Source organism: Camelina sativa, chromosome 10 (assembly GCF_030686135.1).
Source record: "Camelina sativa cultivar CO46 ecotype springtype chromosome 10, ASM3068613v1".
NCBI classification, from domain to species: Eukaryota; Viridiplantae; Streptophyta; class Magnoliopsida; order Brassicales; family Brassicaceae; genus Camelina; species Camelina sativa.
This window is the reverse complement of record NC_141889.1, coordinates 9,901,728-9,917,018: the sequence shown is the minus strand read 5'-3', so window position 1 is coordinate 9,917,018 and position 15,291 is coordinate 9,901,728. Positions and strand designations below refer to the sequence as shown.

Here is a 15,291-nt window from a genome sequence, read left to right as displayed (position 1 = left end):
TCTTCTGCTGAAGAACAATGGATCGTGAGACTTCGGCATTGCTATCATCTTCATCTCCTCCGGAGGATCTCGTCAAAGAGTTCATCGGAACCTTCGTCTGTCTCGTTTCTAGAGATGATAAGCGATAAGAAGGTGTTGTCTCTGTCCTTAATCTTGAGGATTCTTCGCTGGGTCTCCAAAACGGTAAAAGATTTCGATTCCAGACCTTCTCGAAGATCCTAATTTAGTTATCCAATCCCCTGTTTCTGATTTTATTTTCTCCGGTTCATTTGTTTCTTTGCTTTTTGTGTTAGAATCTTTCCGTGAAACTAAGTTTCATAGATACAAATCTTAGAAAGATCTGTGTACCGTACGTAGTGATTACTGAACCTCCACATGTGATTATCGAATTTATGTATGCAGTAAGATGCTATGGAAGAGAGGGGACAAATAATATTAATGAGCAACGAGCAATCCAGCTTCTTTATGAAGTTAACGACTACATGCTTTTTAGCGGAAGAGACATTAAGGTTAGTTTAGCGGAAGTGACATTGATGAAGTGCACAAAGTGTTTAGGGTTAAAGGCTAGTTAATTCGTTTAGGGTATTAGTTAGTTAGTTTAAGGTCGTTATATATCGTTCTACTTGATGCTCACTGCATAAGTACGTTTTTGGAAAGCTATATATGTCGATCGTAATCCAAGAACTGTGACATTAGTTTTGTGTGTTTATACGATCAGGTTTAAGGTTATCTATTCATCATCCTAGTTACTTGCTGCATACGATACTTTTTGCTATCAGATAACTAGTATATTTTCTTATTATGTATATTTTCTTATTATGTTCGTATATATTTACTTTCCAGGAAATCCAAGTTCTCTCTCTCCCACCACCACCAAAGCATATATGTCTCGTAGATCATGTCGTTAGTATAATAACAACCGAGGACGTGAGGTGTGAGGGCCTAATCACCCACGTCAACGTTCACGATTCTCTCATATACCTGAACAATGGTGAGAACATTTGTTGTATTTTTCTGGTTTAGTTTCTTTTCTACCAATAAATGTATATATTCTCTTGATGACTATACTATGATATTGATACAATTTAATTTACAGTCGTGTGTTACGGAACTGAGGGCAGAGAAAGAAGGATACGTTTGAGATTTGCACCTTCCAACCAATTAGCTGGTCCAATCCACTTCAAATTTAGGGACATCAGGGTACGTGCACCAATAACTTTCTCCACGTACATACATATTCAATTAGTTTCTGTGCAATACAGTTTATGATTAATTTACAATTTACAGGATCTGGAAGTCATCTTTCTTCGGAAAGTTTTGCTGGAAGAGAGTCAAGAAACTGCTCGCGAGTCCAGTCATTTTCCTCCATTGAGTAGATCACACCTTAGTCATCGCCAAGGTGGCCTTTGATAGAAAAAGGATTGGTGACGTGGCGAGGGTGAAAAAGGTGATTAGGGTTTTTTGCTTTCTTGTCAAGTTTGATGCCGCCGGTGGGTTTTCTAAGCCCTCCTGCGGTGGAGAAGGATGTCGTAGTGGGGGCGAAGGAGGGAGGCGACTGTGTGGTTTTGTCAAAGGGGTTGGCGGAGACGTCCACCGGTGCTACTCAGACTCAGGAAATCCCAAAGGGGGTCTCGTCATTGGATCAGCCTGCAAAAAACGGAAAACACTCTTTCCTGCAGGTTGTTCAGAAACGTGTGTTCACTCAACAAAAGTTCTCAGTCTCGGAGGTTAATAGAAAGGAGAAGGTTGTAGTGCCAAAGGAGGTGTTTGTGGATGCGAAGCCTTTGTGGGAGGACTTCGTCGTTGGCAAGTTTCTCAGTGCAAAGGCTCCACATGTAGGGAAGATTCACATGATTGTGAACAAGATCTAGCGGTTGGGAGATAAGACGTCGTTGATTGATGTTTACGCAGTCAACGACTTTACGGTGAAGTTCCGTATCAGAAACGAGGGAATGAGACATCACATACTGAATCGGGGAATGAGGAACATAGCCGATCTACCTATAATTGTTTCAAAATGGACTCCATTTTCGGAGGAAGCTCAGCCAGGGTTGAAGTCAGTTCAACTATGGGTCACTCTTAAAAAATTTCCTCCGACCATGTTTACGGATAAGGGTTTGGAGTTCCTATCTAGTGCGGTGGGCAAGCCTATCAGGCTGCATCCCAAAACTGAGGCGTGTATCAGTTTCGATGAGGCTCAAGTTTTGATTGAAGCAGATCTGACAAAGGAGCTACCACGGGAATATGTGTTTACGGGAGAGGAAGAGGGGGAGCTTGATATTGTGGTTCAGTACAGCTATCCTTGGTTGCCGCCGTGATGCACCTGTTGTAAGAAATGGGGACATCTCGCTGCCACTTGTTTATCCTCAGATACCTCAGTTGTTGAAAAGCAGGCTCAACCAGACTCCCCAACTAAAGTAGTTAATGAGGAAAGTAGCTTAGTAAATGATCAAGCTCCTGCAACCTTGACGGTTGCTATGATCCCTTGTACTGAAACTCCAGACACTTTACCGGTCTTAGAGGAGGATACAGTGGCAGATGATTGGATTACGCCAAATTCCGTTCGAAGCAGTCCGGGAAAAAGGCGGGATGAGCCTCTTGATGGTGGCTCACTTTTAAAGAACTCTTACTCTGTTTTAGGTGAAGATACAGAGCTGGTGGACGATTCTGAGAAGGATCCGGGTGAGGCTGCAGGTGAGGTAGCTCATCTGCCTTGTCTAGAGGATCACAATGTCACCATACGTCAACCTGGACCTACTAAATGGGGCTCCCAGTCGGGTGTTCCTTTGCGTACATACTTGCATCGGGGAACCAAATCGGTGAAAATACAAGGATCCAATCTTCCTGCTCCTTCTGCTAGGGATCTCCCTAGAGGATCAGAGTACGAAGCCTCAATTCAATCAATAATGTCAGGTTTCTGCTGGAATGTTCGCGGTATAAATAGATCTTCAAAGCATTCCGTTATAAAGCAGTAGGTGGAGGGAAATAAATTTCAGTTTGGTTGTTTGCTTGAAACTCGCGTTCGGGAAAAGAAGGCTTCATGGTTGGGAAGTCATTTGTTTCCTGGTTGGTCTGTTCTAACTAATTATGAGTATAGTCGTCGGGGACGCATATGGGTTCTATGGAAGGGTAATGTGAGGATGGAACCTTTTTACAAAAGTGAGCAGTTGGTCACATGCTCGGTGAAGCTTGATGATCACTCAGAAGAGTTTTTTTGTTCTTTCGTTTATCGGCTCAACACTGTGGAGGCTCGTAAAGTACTTTGGCAAGAGATCAAGGATCATCATGACTCGCCTATTCTCCGGAATAAGCCTTGGCTACTCTTTGGAGATTTCAATGAAACTTTGGATATGCAGGAACACTCACGGTTTGATGCCAATCCGATGCTCACAGGAGGAATGAGGGATTTCCAAGCCGTAGTCAATCATTGCTCTCTCTCGGATATGGCTTCTCATGGTCCGCTTTTTACATGGTGTAATAAGCGAGATGATGATTTAATACTTAAGAAACTTGATCGTGTATTGGTGAATGCAGATTGGGAGAGGGTGTATCCGAACGCTTATAATGTCTTTGCAGCTGGGGGTTGCTCTGATCTCTTACACTGTCGTATCATGATCAAGGGCGATGGGAATAATCTCGGTCCAAGGTGAAAACCGTTTAAATTTGTGAATTTGATGATTGAAATGGATGAGTTTAAACCGTTAGTGGAGTCGTATTGGAAGAACACGCTTCCTCTGTTCTTGTCAACGTCCACACTGTTCCGGTTCTCTAAGAAACTTAAAGGTTTGAAGCCAGGCCTTCGTTCTTTGGCGAAGCGTCGCCTTGGTAATTTGGTTTTAAAGACGAAACACGCTTTAGAGGTCCTATGTCAAAAACAACAAGCCAACTTGGCTAATCCAACTACTACAGCGATGCAAGAGGAGAATGAAGCTTATGCTCGTTGGGATTTCCTGGCTGGATTGGAGGAAAAATTTCTTAAGCAGAGGTCCAAGTTACATTGGTTGAAAGTCGGTGACAAAAATAACAAAGCTTTCCACAGAGCGGCTACTGTTTGCAAAGCGCAAAACACTATTAAAAAGATACATTGTTCTGATGGCAGGGTGGTTGTAAAGGATGATGAGCTTAAGATTGAGGCAGAACGGCATTTTCATGAGTTTTTGCAGTTTATCCCACCAGGGTTTGAGGGCTCAACGGTTGAGGAGCTTGAGCTACTGTTGTCGTATCGTTGTTCTGTTGTTGATCAGCAAGTGTTAACTAGGTTTGTTTCTGGAGAGGAGATCAAGCAGGTTCTGTTCTCCATGCCAAATGACAAATCGTCGGGGCCTGATGGTTTCACCACGGAGTTTTTCAAGTCCACTTGGGAGATTTTGGGGGCTGAATTTGTTGTCGCTGTGCAATCCTTTTTTGCAAAAGGTTTCTTGCCGAAAGGTATTAATTCCACAATCCTTGCTTTAATCCCCAAGAAAGTTTCTGCCATGGAGATGAAAGATTATCGGCCCATTTCTTGTTGTAATGTGATTTACAAAGTGATCTCGAAGATCATTGCAAATAGACTTAAGAGAGTGTTGCCAAAGTTTGTTTCTGCAACTCAGTCTACTTTTGTCAAGGACCGCCTGTTGATCGAAAATGTGCTTCTAGCCACTGAATTGGTGAAGAACTATCACAGGCCATCCCTCTCTGGACGTTGTGCTATCAAGATTGATATTTCAAAGGCATTTGATTCTGTGCAGTGGTCTTTCCTCTCTAAGGTCCTCTCTGCCATGCAGTTTCCTCCTATGTTCATTCACTGGATTATGCTCTGTGTTACCACTGTCTCGTTTTCGGTTCAGGTAAATGATGAACTTGCTGGATTCTTTAGGAGCTCTCGGGGACTTCGTCAGGGTTGTGCTTTGTCACCGTACTTATTTGTCATATGTATGGACGTCCTCTCCAAACTTCTTGATAAGGCGGCAGGTGAGAGGTTGTTTGGGTTTCATCCTCGGTGCAAAAATCTTGGTCTAACTCATCTTAGCTTTGCGGATGATCTAATGGTCCTTTCTGATGGTCAACCACGGTCCATTGAGGGTGTTACAGGCGTCTTTACTCAGTTTGCAAAGATGTTTGGTCTATCTATTAGCATGGAGAAATCAACACTCTATTTGGTCGGCACTGCAACACCTTTCCCTGATTCTGCTCGGTTCCTATTCACTATTGGTTCTCTCCCGGTTCGCTACCTAGGCCTTCCACTAGTTACTAAGCGCCTTACAAATACAGACTGTTTGCCGTTGCTGGAGCAAATTCAACAAAGGATTGGTACATGGACGGCTCGCCATCTCTCCTTTGCAGGTCGATTTAACTTGATATCCTCAGTCCTTTGGAGTGTGTGTAATTTTTGGATGGCGGCTTACCGCCTGCCTAGTGACTGTATTGCGGAGGTAAACTCGTTGTGTTCAGCTTTTCTCTGGTCTGGGCCAGAGATGAACACTCGAAAGGCGAAGGTAGCTTGGGAGGTTGTTTGTCGACCATGCAGTGAGGGTGGTCTGGGATTACGATCTTTGCAAGAGGCTAATACTGTCTGCTGTTTAAAGTTGATCTGGCGCCTTGGTCTCTCATGGTGACTCTTTATGGGTGAAATGGGCCTACTCAAATCTTTTAAAGGAGGTGTCGTTCTGGTCTGTGAAGAGTACCTCTACTTTGGGATCTTGGATTTGGACTAAGCTCTTGAAGTTTTGAGATATGGCTAAGCCTTTTTGCATGGTTGAAGTCGGCAATGGTGAACAAACATCGTTCTGGTTTTATAACTGGTCTGGACTTGGAACACTCTCGGAGGTTGTGGGTGATCGAGGTGTTCTTGACTTTGGGATACCCTGGAAGAGCTCTCTGGCAGAGGCATGGGCTCAACGTCGTTGTAGGCGACACCACCGTTCTGACAATTTAAATGCGGTTGAGGATGTTCTGCAGTTGTCCAGGCAACAAGTTCAGCAGAGAAGGGACAGAATGCTCTGGCGGGGTAAGAATGATGTGTTTCGTCCTAAGTTTGTCACTCGGGATACATGGAATCATGTTCGCACTACGGCTGCTGCAGTGGCATGGCACAGAGGTGTTTGGTTTGGTTATGCTACTCCAAAATTCTCTTTCTGTGTGTGGTTGGCGGTTCTTGATCGTTTGCCAACTGGTGCTCGTCAGGTTGCGTGGAATGGGATAGCTGCGGGCGCTTGCGTTTTCTGTCAACTCGCCATGGAAACTAGGGACCATCTGTTCTTTGAGTGTGATTACGCTTCTGCTGTGTGGTTGGGACTTGCGAAGGGTCTTATGAAAGCGCAGTACACGACTGTTTGGTCTATTCTAATTGATTACATCTCAAAACCACAACTTCCTTTAGTTGAGGGTTTTCTCATCCGTTATGTGTTTCAAGTTGTTACTTATGCAGTATGGAGGGAAAGGAATGGACGACGGCATGGATCTGCACCGACACCTACCTTGACCATCATTAAGTGGATTGACCGGCAAGTATGCGACCAGCTACTTGCCATTGGTCAATTGGGGGATAGGAGATACGATGAGGGGTTTGTGTTATGGTTATAGTCTCGCTGTTTAGGATGATTTCTTTAAATATAATTTAACATTAGATTCAAAAAAAAAAATGGATTTGATAGTCTCATCATATCACACCCTCTTAGAAGAAGAAATATTAAAGAGGCTGTTCCTTGATTTGTGTAGAGTAATACATATAAACCTTTCTTTTTTTGCTGGTCTCCTTTTGTCATATTGATTGCCTATTATCTGTCTCGCATCTCTTTTTTAGCAAATTTATTAGCTAATGCAGGAATTTAAAGCTTATATAAGTTGCTTTTTGGGTGAAAGTTTTTTTACCATTAAAGTCTTTTTTTTTGTGTGGTAATGGTTATGCTCCCATAGTTAACATATGTTCTTCTCGCAACATGTTAATAATAGTAGCATAAACAAGAACGCAAAATGGTTTTCAGAAATTACGTTGCTGCATGTGTTCTGGTGACAACGGTAACGGTTCATTCTACATTTGTAATATCTACGGCACTAAAACGTTGTCTTTTATTCATTTAGTAATATATATATTTTTTTTTCAATGAGATATGAATTGAAAATTAAGAAGATGCTACCGTGACATAATACCCCTCTAGAGTATATAGTTTATGTTGACAATGACATGAAGTATGAATCAAGGCATCAAGCTTAAGTAGCTCTGAGCAGATTCGTTTCTAAGCACTTGCGAACCATTCGTTAAGCCTCTAAAAGACCAACACGAAGAAATTGAAACCACCGGCTTTGTGTAGTACTAGTTTAATGCACTGGCATATGATTAATTTGTTATTCGAAAGGGGATAGTGAAGGGAGATACCGGTTAAACATAACCGAGAAAGCAGTTTCTTGCTTAGTCCCACTGAATTTCATAGAAAATGTCAAGAAAATTCTAGATGATGGTTCATTAAGGAAATACACAGCACAGAGGCTTAGTAGTTTAGTACATACACATCAAATAAAATGAACAGGACAAATCTTATGGCTATGATAATAAAAGCCACAGCAATAAACCTTATAACAATCTTTTGTAACCTTTTTGCCTGAATTGTAATCGAACCAAAATCAAAGTAACCAGAACAAAACCAAACCGATTCATGAGTAACCTTAAAAATTACTTTGTAATCAAACCACAAAGTAACTAGAACACAATGGATAAACCAGTTTAATCCAGATTCTCAGTAGTTTACAATGAAGCAAGTAGTTGTGACTAGATTGATAAATAAGACTCTACAAAAAAACTATATAGAAATGCAGGGAATGAATGTGACATGCTTTTTCATTGCAATTGCCTTGAAACTATATTGGAGGTAGCTTGTCCTTTCCTTCAAAGTAGTCCGAGAACCCGGTTTTCAGCTGCAAAAGTAATTACATTTTGAGGACGACTAAAAACGGAGAATAAGAAGTGGGTATAAGATTCTGAAAATGGAATAAAAGTTATAATACCTTTTCGATTCTGACAGTTGCTTCTGAGAAATCTTGTGTTTGTTCTTTGAGCAGGCTGATGCGGGCTTCCTTCTGACGATTCTGTTCTTCAGCCTGTATAATGGATGAACACGAGAAGTAATCGTTTTCACAAGATGGGACTATATAAGCAGAAGCAAAGGATTAGTTTCTTGTGACAGTAGTAGTACTTACCCTTTGGATCAAAGCTGTTAACCTTTGTATCTCATTCTTCTTTACTGTTGTAAGATCATTTGCTATTGCCATTACATCCGTCCTGAGATGAAGTCATGGTGGTGACAGTAATATTCAGAACTCCAAAACATGGGGATTTACAATTGAGGGCCAATGCCATAAAATGCACAATAAGGGATTAAGCGGCATGGATGAGAGACCTACTTATCTGAAAACAAGGGATCCAAATTCTGTTCTTCGATCAGCTGTTCGACTGTATCAAGACTTGGTCCAACCTGCAAAAAAGGGATAAAAAGAAAGTGTTTCACTTCTTCACAAGTGTGTCATCCATCATAAAGAGGAACCAACGAAAAACATTCACTAGTTTGTTGTGTAAGAAGCAAAATCAGAAGATGTTTAAGTCAAAGGTACCTGAGTATTGTGACAGTATTCATCAAAACATTCCTGTAAACAATTAAATGGTGAAAAACGTTACCAAAAGTTTCTAACTGATCAAATCACACACACATTATATGAATAACCTCAGACAGAGTCAAAAGAGTTTTACCTCTAATGTCTTATGCAATTTCACAACAACCTAGAAACATGTGAGAGAGATATAACATCAAAATTCAAAAACATCAAAAATCAAAGAAACTAAATGGATTCTACTAAAGAATAAAAAAAATACCTGAGTATATAACCGAAAAAGCCTTTCTTGCTCACCCCCACTAAATTTCGAAAAGATATCAAAAAAATCCTAACAAAAACACAGAAGCTTTATTAATTATTAGTACATAACACAGAGAAGAAACCAAAAAAAAAAAAAAAAAAAATTCAAGCTTTAATTTTTTTACACTTTACTAATTACTACAGTCTCATCTTCAGTTTACAAATCAAAAAAACTTCACTGGATTGAGTTAACAGATCAAAAATCAGTTTTATAACTCCATTCTTATAATCTCAAGCGTTTTGCTAACTCAAAAGGATCCAATTTATCATCGAGAACCCTTCAAAAAAGACACTACAACAACTTTCAATTACTGTTAACAATTTTTCGAAACCCAAATCGCGACAATTGGGAAGAGATCAGTAGTTAGAACCTGTCTGTAGCAAGCGGTGAGAAGAGATCGAAGAGTGGATTTGAATGAATTTTTCACAACCGTTTGTCTACAACCCGGAATACTCGTTTCTTGACCCGGTTCCTCCATCTCTCACCCGCAATGAAACCTTTTTCTTTCTTCTTTTATATAAAAAAACAAGTTAAAAAAAAATCTAAAAAGTTGGAGAGATTTTATTTTACCGGGAAGGCCCAATCAAAACCTTTACGGCCCATATTTAGTATTAACTTCTTCATCTTTTTTTTTACATATAAAACGTTGCGTTTTAGAACAAACCAAAAAACTCTCTCCCCCGCTCACATCACGATCGCAGAAGAAACTAGAGAAAGAAACAGAGAAAAAGAGAGAGAGACAGAGCCGTGCACACTATAGAAAAATAAGCATTATCCAATTTTGGGAAAAAATTAAGGGCATATATTTATATTATTTATTATTCTTATAAAGTTTATTCCTAATAAAAATTATATACGAAAATGGGCTTATTTTATATGTTATAATGTTGAAAACTCAAATATATAGAGAATTTAGGATCAAAATATAGGTTTATCTATAATCTGGTTTTAAACATAAGCTTATACCATGTTAATTAATTAATTAAAAAGAATTAGATAAACTAGTTAAACAGTAAAAATTACAATATATTTTTGTCAGCTTTCTTTTTGTCGTTAATCTTGATCTTTTGATTCTAATGTAAAAATAATACAGTGGTTAACTTTTACGTCAACATTTTTTTTCATCAAATTGTTTTTGTCAAAGTATCAAATTAAAATTAATTAATGGTTTAATTTCTATTTCTATTTACTTTGTTTTGGTTAGATGTTTTTCACCCCAATATTTTTTAGAATCGGAAACTTTGGTTAAGAACTATTTGTTTTAATTTGTTTGTTTGTTTCTTTATTTATTTTTATTTTAATGATAATGGCGTTGATTTAGTAGACATTTTATATATAAAACGTTGCGTTTTAGAACAAACCAAAAAACTCTCTCCCTCCCTCATATCACGATCGCAGAAGAAACTATAGAAAGAAACAGAGAAAAAGAGAGAGAGATTAACAATGGCGAACTCTGACATCGGTCACTTCGTTAGCGTCACCACAAGGAAAGAAGTCAGAATTGAAGGGACTCTTTCTTATGTCGATGTCAAAGCATCGCTTATCATTTTGAGCAATGGTGAGTCTTCTTCTTCTTCTCTTTTTTTTTTTTCCAATTTCTTGACTTGCAAGAAACTACCAAGAAATCTTAATTTCCCACAAAAATAGACCTCTCTTCTTCTTTTAACGTCTTCTTCATTCTCATATGTTCGCATCCTTCACTCGCTTTTTAACCCTTGCTGCTACTCTTCTACTTTCCCGTAGTTGAAAAGCTTCATCATCTTTAACGAACTGATTACAGTTTCAAGAAGTTGTGTCTAGTGTCGATCTATTACGGAACTTTTACTGCTCAGATGAATTCCTATTAAAGCTTAGTTATGGAAGATGATATATAAAAAACTTTCCATTTGATCTGTAGGCGGAACAAACCCTTTTTGCTACAGTGACAAAACCAAAAATAGCTTTAGAGAGTTGCTCAGAAGATCACACACCTCGGTTTAGTTCATAAAGCAACTGGAAACGTAGATGCACAATATCTTTAACTCAAACACTTAACAAGCTTTAAATTAGTTGACATCTTTCAAGTATAACAACACTGCAAGCAAGAAATAGCTTAACACACATATATATATATATATATACATCTTTCCACTTGCCCCGTTATCAAGAGTTTTTGACTTGACCAAGATTACATGCTTTCGTTGTGACAAGATGGGTCACTTTGCATCTAGTTGTCCTGATCGACTTCTAAAGCTGCAGGAGGTTCAAGAAAATATCACTGATGAAACTGTGGAAGCGGATGAACTCATGATGCATGAGGTAGTATATTTGAATGAGAAAAAGGTCATACCAAGCAAGTATAGTCCTAACACTAATGAGGAGAATGTTTGGTATCTTGATAACGGGGCAAGTAATCATATGACAGGTGATCGGAGGTACTTCAGCAAGATTGATAGCTCTATAACAGGCAAAGTAAGGTTCAGTGGTGACTCTCGTGTTGATATTAAAGGGAAAGGCTCAATTACTTTTACTGACATGAATGGTGAAGCTAGAGTGATGAAGGATGTCTATTTTATTCCAGATCTTAAGAGTAATATTATTAGCTTAGGACATGCTACAGAGTCAGGATGTGATATTCGAATGAGAGGAGATCATCTGACAATGCGTGATTACAAAGGGAAACTGCTTGCTAAAGCAGTAAGATCAAGAAATCGTTTATACAAAGTTCATATGGGAATAAGAGAGACTGCAACTCTACACTTGACGTCTATTAGCGAGTCGAGAAGATGGCACGCTAGGTTGGGACACATCAATACCGACACCATCAAGTCTATGTTCAAAAAGGAACTGGTTCAAGGAGTACCTCAAGTTGTCTTTACTAAAGAAATATGCAGTTCTTATCTGTTAGGGAAGCAAACAAGACAAGTTTTTCCACAAGCTACTACATATCGAGCAACAAAGGCACTTGAATTGGTACACGGAGATCTCTGTGGTCCAATAACACCGAGTACATCGACTGGAAACCAGTACATCTTTGTTCTTATTGATGATTTCTCGAGATATATGTGGACCATTCTCCTAAAGGAGAAGAGTAATGCGTTTGAGAAGTTTAAGAAGTTCAAAAAGGTAATTGAACAAGAATCTGGTTCTGTTATTAAAACTTTCAGAACGGACAGAGGAGGTGAGTTTGTGTCACATGAATTTAACTCATTCTGTGATGAGTCTGGTATTCAACGACATCTTACTGCCCCATACACTCCGCAGCAGAATGGGGTAGTTGAAAGACGTAACAGAACGCTTCTAGAGATGACAAGGAGTATAATGAAACACATGTGTTTACCAAATTATCTGTGGGGAGAGGCAGTACGACACTCTACGTATGTGCTAAACAGAGTAGCCACTAGAGCTTTGAAGGATAAAACTCCATACGAGTTATTGAGGAATAAAACACCTAGGATTGATCACCTTCGAATATTTGGTTGCATCTGCTATGCAAAGGTAGACAAACCTTATCTAAAGAAGCTAGAGGACAGGTCTCGAGTGCTAGTTCATCTTGGAACTGAACCAGGGTCTAAGGCATATCGACTTCTTGAGCCACAGTCGAAGAAAATAGTGGTAAGTCGTGATGTGGTGTTCGATGAATCTAAAGGATGGAACTGGAGATACAATGATTCGGATCGTGAAAGTGGTGGAAGCTTTAGCATAAGCTTTCATACATCTAGGAACCGGGGAATACAAGAAGGAGACAATTCTATAGAAACCAAAACAGAAGAGTCTAACAACGAAACTGCAGAAAAGGAAGGTGTGACCATAACCGCAGCAGAGCAAGAAACAGAGGATAATGGTTCAGGTGATCAAACAGTAATCAACTTAAGAAGGTCAACAAGAGAGTCTGTCAAGCCTAAGTATTTAGAGGATTACATTTTATTAGCTGAAGAAGAAGGAGAAGCATTATTGTTCTGTTTAAACAATGAACCATTAAACTTTGATGAAGCCAAAGGATCTAAGGAGTGGAGACTTGCATGTGAGGATGAGATTACTTCTGTCAAGAAAAATCACACTTGGAATCTTGTTGATTTACCAATAGGATCTAAACCAATTGGCTTGAAATGGGTCTTCAAGCTCAAACGAAACTCTGATGGTAGTATCAACAAGCACAAGGCTTGATTGGTTGCCAAAGGATATGTACAACGTTACGGTATGGATTTTGAGGAAGTTTTTGCACCAATGGCCAGATTAGAAACAATATGAATGCTTATCAACCTTGCAGCCTCAAATGGATGGGAGATTCACCATCTCGATGTGAAGACAGCGTTTCTACATGGAGAGTTGAAAGAAACTGTGTTTGTCTCATAGCCAGAGGGGTTTGAAGAAAAAAGACAAGAAGGAAAGGTATATAAGCTTAACAAAGCCTTGTATGGCTTAAGGCAAGCACCACGAGCATGGAATAACAAGTTGAATGAAATTTTGATGGGTTTACATTTCAAGAAGTGTTCAAAGGAACCATCAGTCTATAGAAGAGAAGAGAGAGAACAGCTTTTGGTAATAGCTGTTTATGTTGATGACTTGTTCATAACAGGGACGAGCTTGCGTATCATTGATGAGTTTAAAAGGGAGATGTCTACTAAGTTTGATATGAGTGATCTCGGGAAGCTAACGTACTACTTAGGAATCGAAGTGTTGCAGTATGACGGTGGCATTATGTTGAGTCAAAAACGTTATGCACTAAAGATTCTTGAAGATGCTGGGATGAAGAACTGCAATCCTGCTCTTACGCCAATGGAGGCTAGGTTACAATTGTCTAAATCTGAGAAAGAAGTTGAGATAGATGCGACAAAATTTAGAAAGAATGTTGGATGCTTTCGGTATTTACTACATACTAGACCGGACTTTTCATATGATGTTGGCGTCCTTAGTCGTTATATGCAGAGTCCTAGACACTCTCATGGTGTTGCTATGAAACAGTGTCTACGATATCTACAGGGTACGGTTGGTCTTGGCTTAGTATTCAACCGTTCTGCGACAAGGATACCACGGCTCATTGGGTATAGTGACAGCAGCAACAATGCTGACTTAGACGATGGAAGATGTACGGCACGACATGTGTTTTATTTGAATGGGAGTCCGATAACTTGGTGTTATCAAAAACAGGACACAGTCGCCATGTCCTCGTGTGAAGCAGAGTTTATGGCGGGTGCAGAAGCTGCAAGACAGGCGTTGTGGCTCAGAGATTTGCTCGGAGAAGTCACTGGTCATCCGTGTGAGAACGTGGTCATATGTATTGACAATCAGTCCGCAATTGCTCTCACAAAGAACCCAGTGTTTCATGGGCGTAGCAAGCATATACATAATCGATACCATTTCATTAGAGAGTGTGTTGAAAAGGAGTTCATAACAGTGAAGCACATTCCAGGTGAAGAACAGAAGGCTGACATTTTAACTAAGGCACTAGGAAGGATCAAGTACAAGGAGATAAGAGATCTCATTGGTGTTCAAGATGTGGAGAAAATTAACTTCAAGCTTAAGAGGGAGAATGTTGAGCTAAGCTTGAAGTGAGCTTGAGGTTATCCTAAACCTATTAGGAATAAAGTTTCTTGAGAGATAAGGACTTGATATTGTTTCCAAATAGGATTAGGACTAATAAGGTTTTGGTGTTATAAATAGGAATGCATTAAGTGTTACATTACCTATGAGTTTTGGTAAGATTTGAGAGCTTGAGAGATTGGAGATTTGTAACCTTAGTTTTTGAGAGATTTTCTAAGGCTTTAATAAAGAGAGTGATACTTTATTAATTCTTCCAAACTTTCATACTTTTGTTCTAAATCAACAGTTTTTGTGCTTAACCTACCTCTTACCTCTGTTGCAAACAAGTAACAACCTAGAAACATGTCATAGAGACTAGACAAGTTATCATAATGATAGATTTGCATTAGTTGGTCAATTCAAAATTATCCTTACACAATCCAGTAGTGTACTTCCTCGTTGAACAAGAGCAAGTATGGCAAACCTAATTGAAGCAAACAACCTTATCAAACACGAACTGACCCTATCTAACTCAAATATGTATTATATGTTGTACGAATGTATTGAATTGAAGTGGCTTTTATTTAAAAAAAAAAAAAAAAAACAAGAAAAAGAAAAAAAAGAAGTTGCTTTAATTACCTCAATGTTGAGATAATATATACTATAAATTAATTAAATTTATTATATATTACGGACTAGACAACACTTGAATCTCACGTCATATATTAAATTCAAATTTAGGTGGATATTTTTTTAATAAACTAAAACCATGTAATGAAAAATTAGTTGTTACAAGATCGTGGGAGATCTAACTTAAAAGTTGTCCTATTGATCCTAATTAACTTTAAGATGTAATACACTGTTTTCACATTAAGTATCAAAACAACATGATCTGTTTTTGT

The 15,291-nt window shown here is 39.0% G+C and overlaps 1 protein-coding gene and 2 pseudogenes across 1 annotated transcript; 2 read left to right on the top strand and 1 right to left on the bottom strand.

Annotated features, from left to right (window-relative positions):
• The first annotated feature begins 17 nt into the window (after positions 1-17).
• LOC104720239 (uncharacterized) lies at positions 18-1,410 on the top strand (annotated as a pseudogene).
• Positions 1,411-1,481: 71 nt separating this feature from the next.
• On the top strand, positions 1,482-6,564 carry LOC147935951 (uncharacterized; annotated as a pseudogene).
• A 1,067-nt stretch (positions 6,565-7,631) lies between these two features.
• LOC104718389 (uncharacterized) lies at positions 7,632-9,468 on the bottom strand. The gene is made up of 8 exons (XM_010436128.3): positions 9,258-9,468; positions 8,846-8,914; positions 8,723-8,752; positions 8,587-8,619; positions 8,380-8,450; positions 8,176-8,257; positions 7,984-8,076; positions 7,632-7,893 (listed from the first exon to the last, which is right to left on the bottom strand). Exons 1-8 carry the CDS (start codon positions 9,363-9,365, stop codon positions 7,837-7,839), a joined length of 543 nt encoding a protein of 180 aa, XP_010434430.1. The 5' UTR covers positions 9,366-9,468; the 3' UTR covers positions 7,632-7,836.
• Between the last annotated feature and the right edge of the window lie 5,823 nt (positions 9,469-15,291).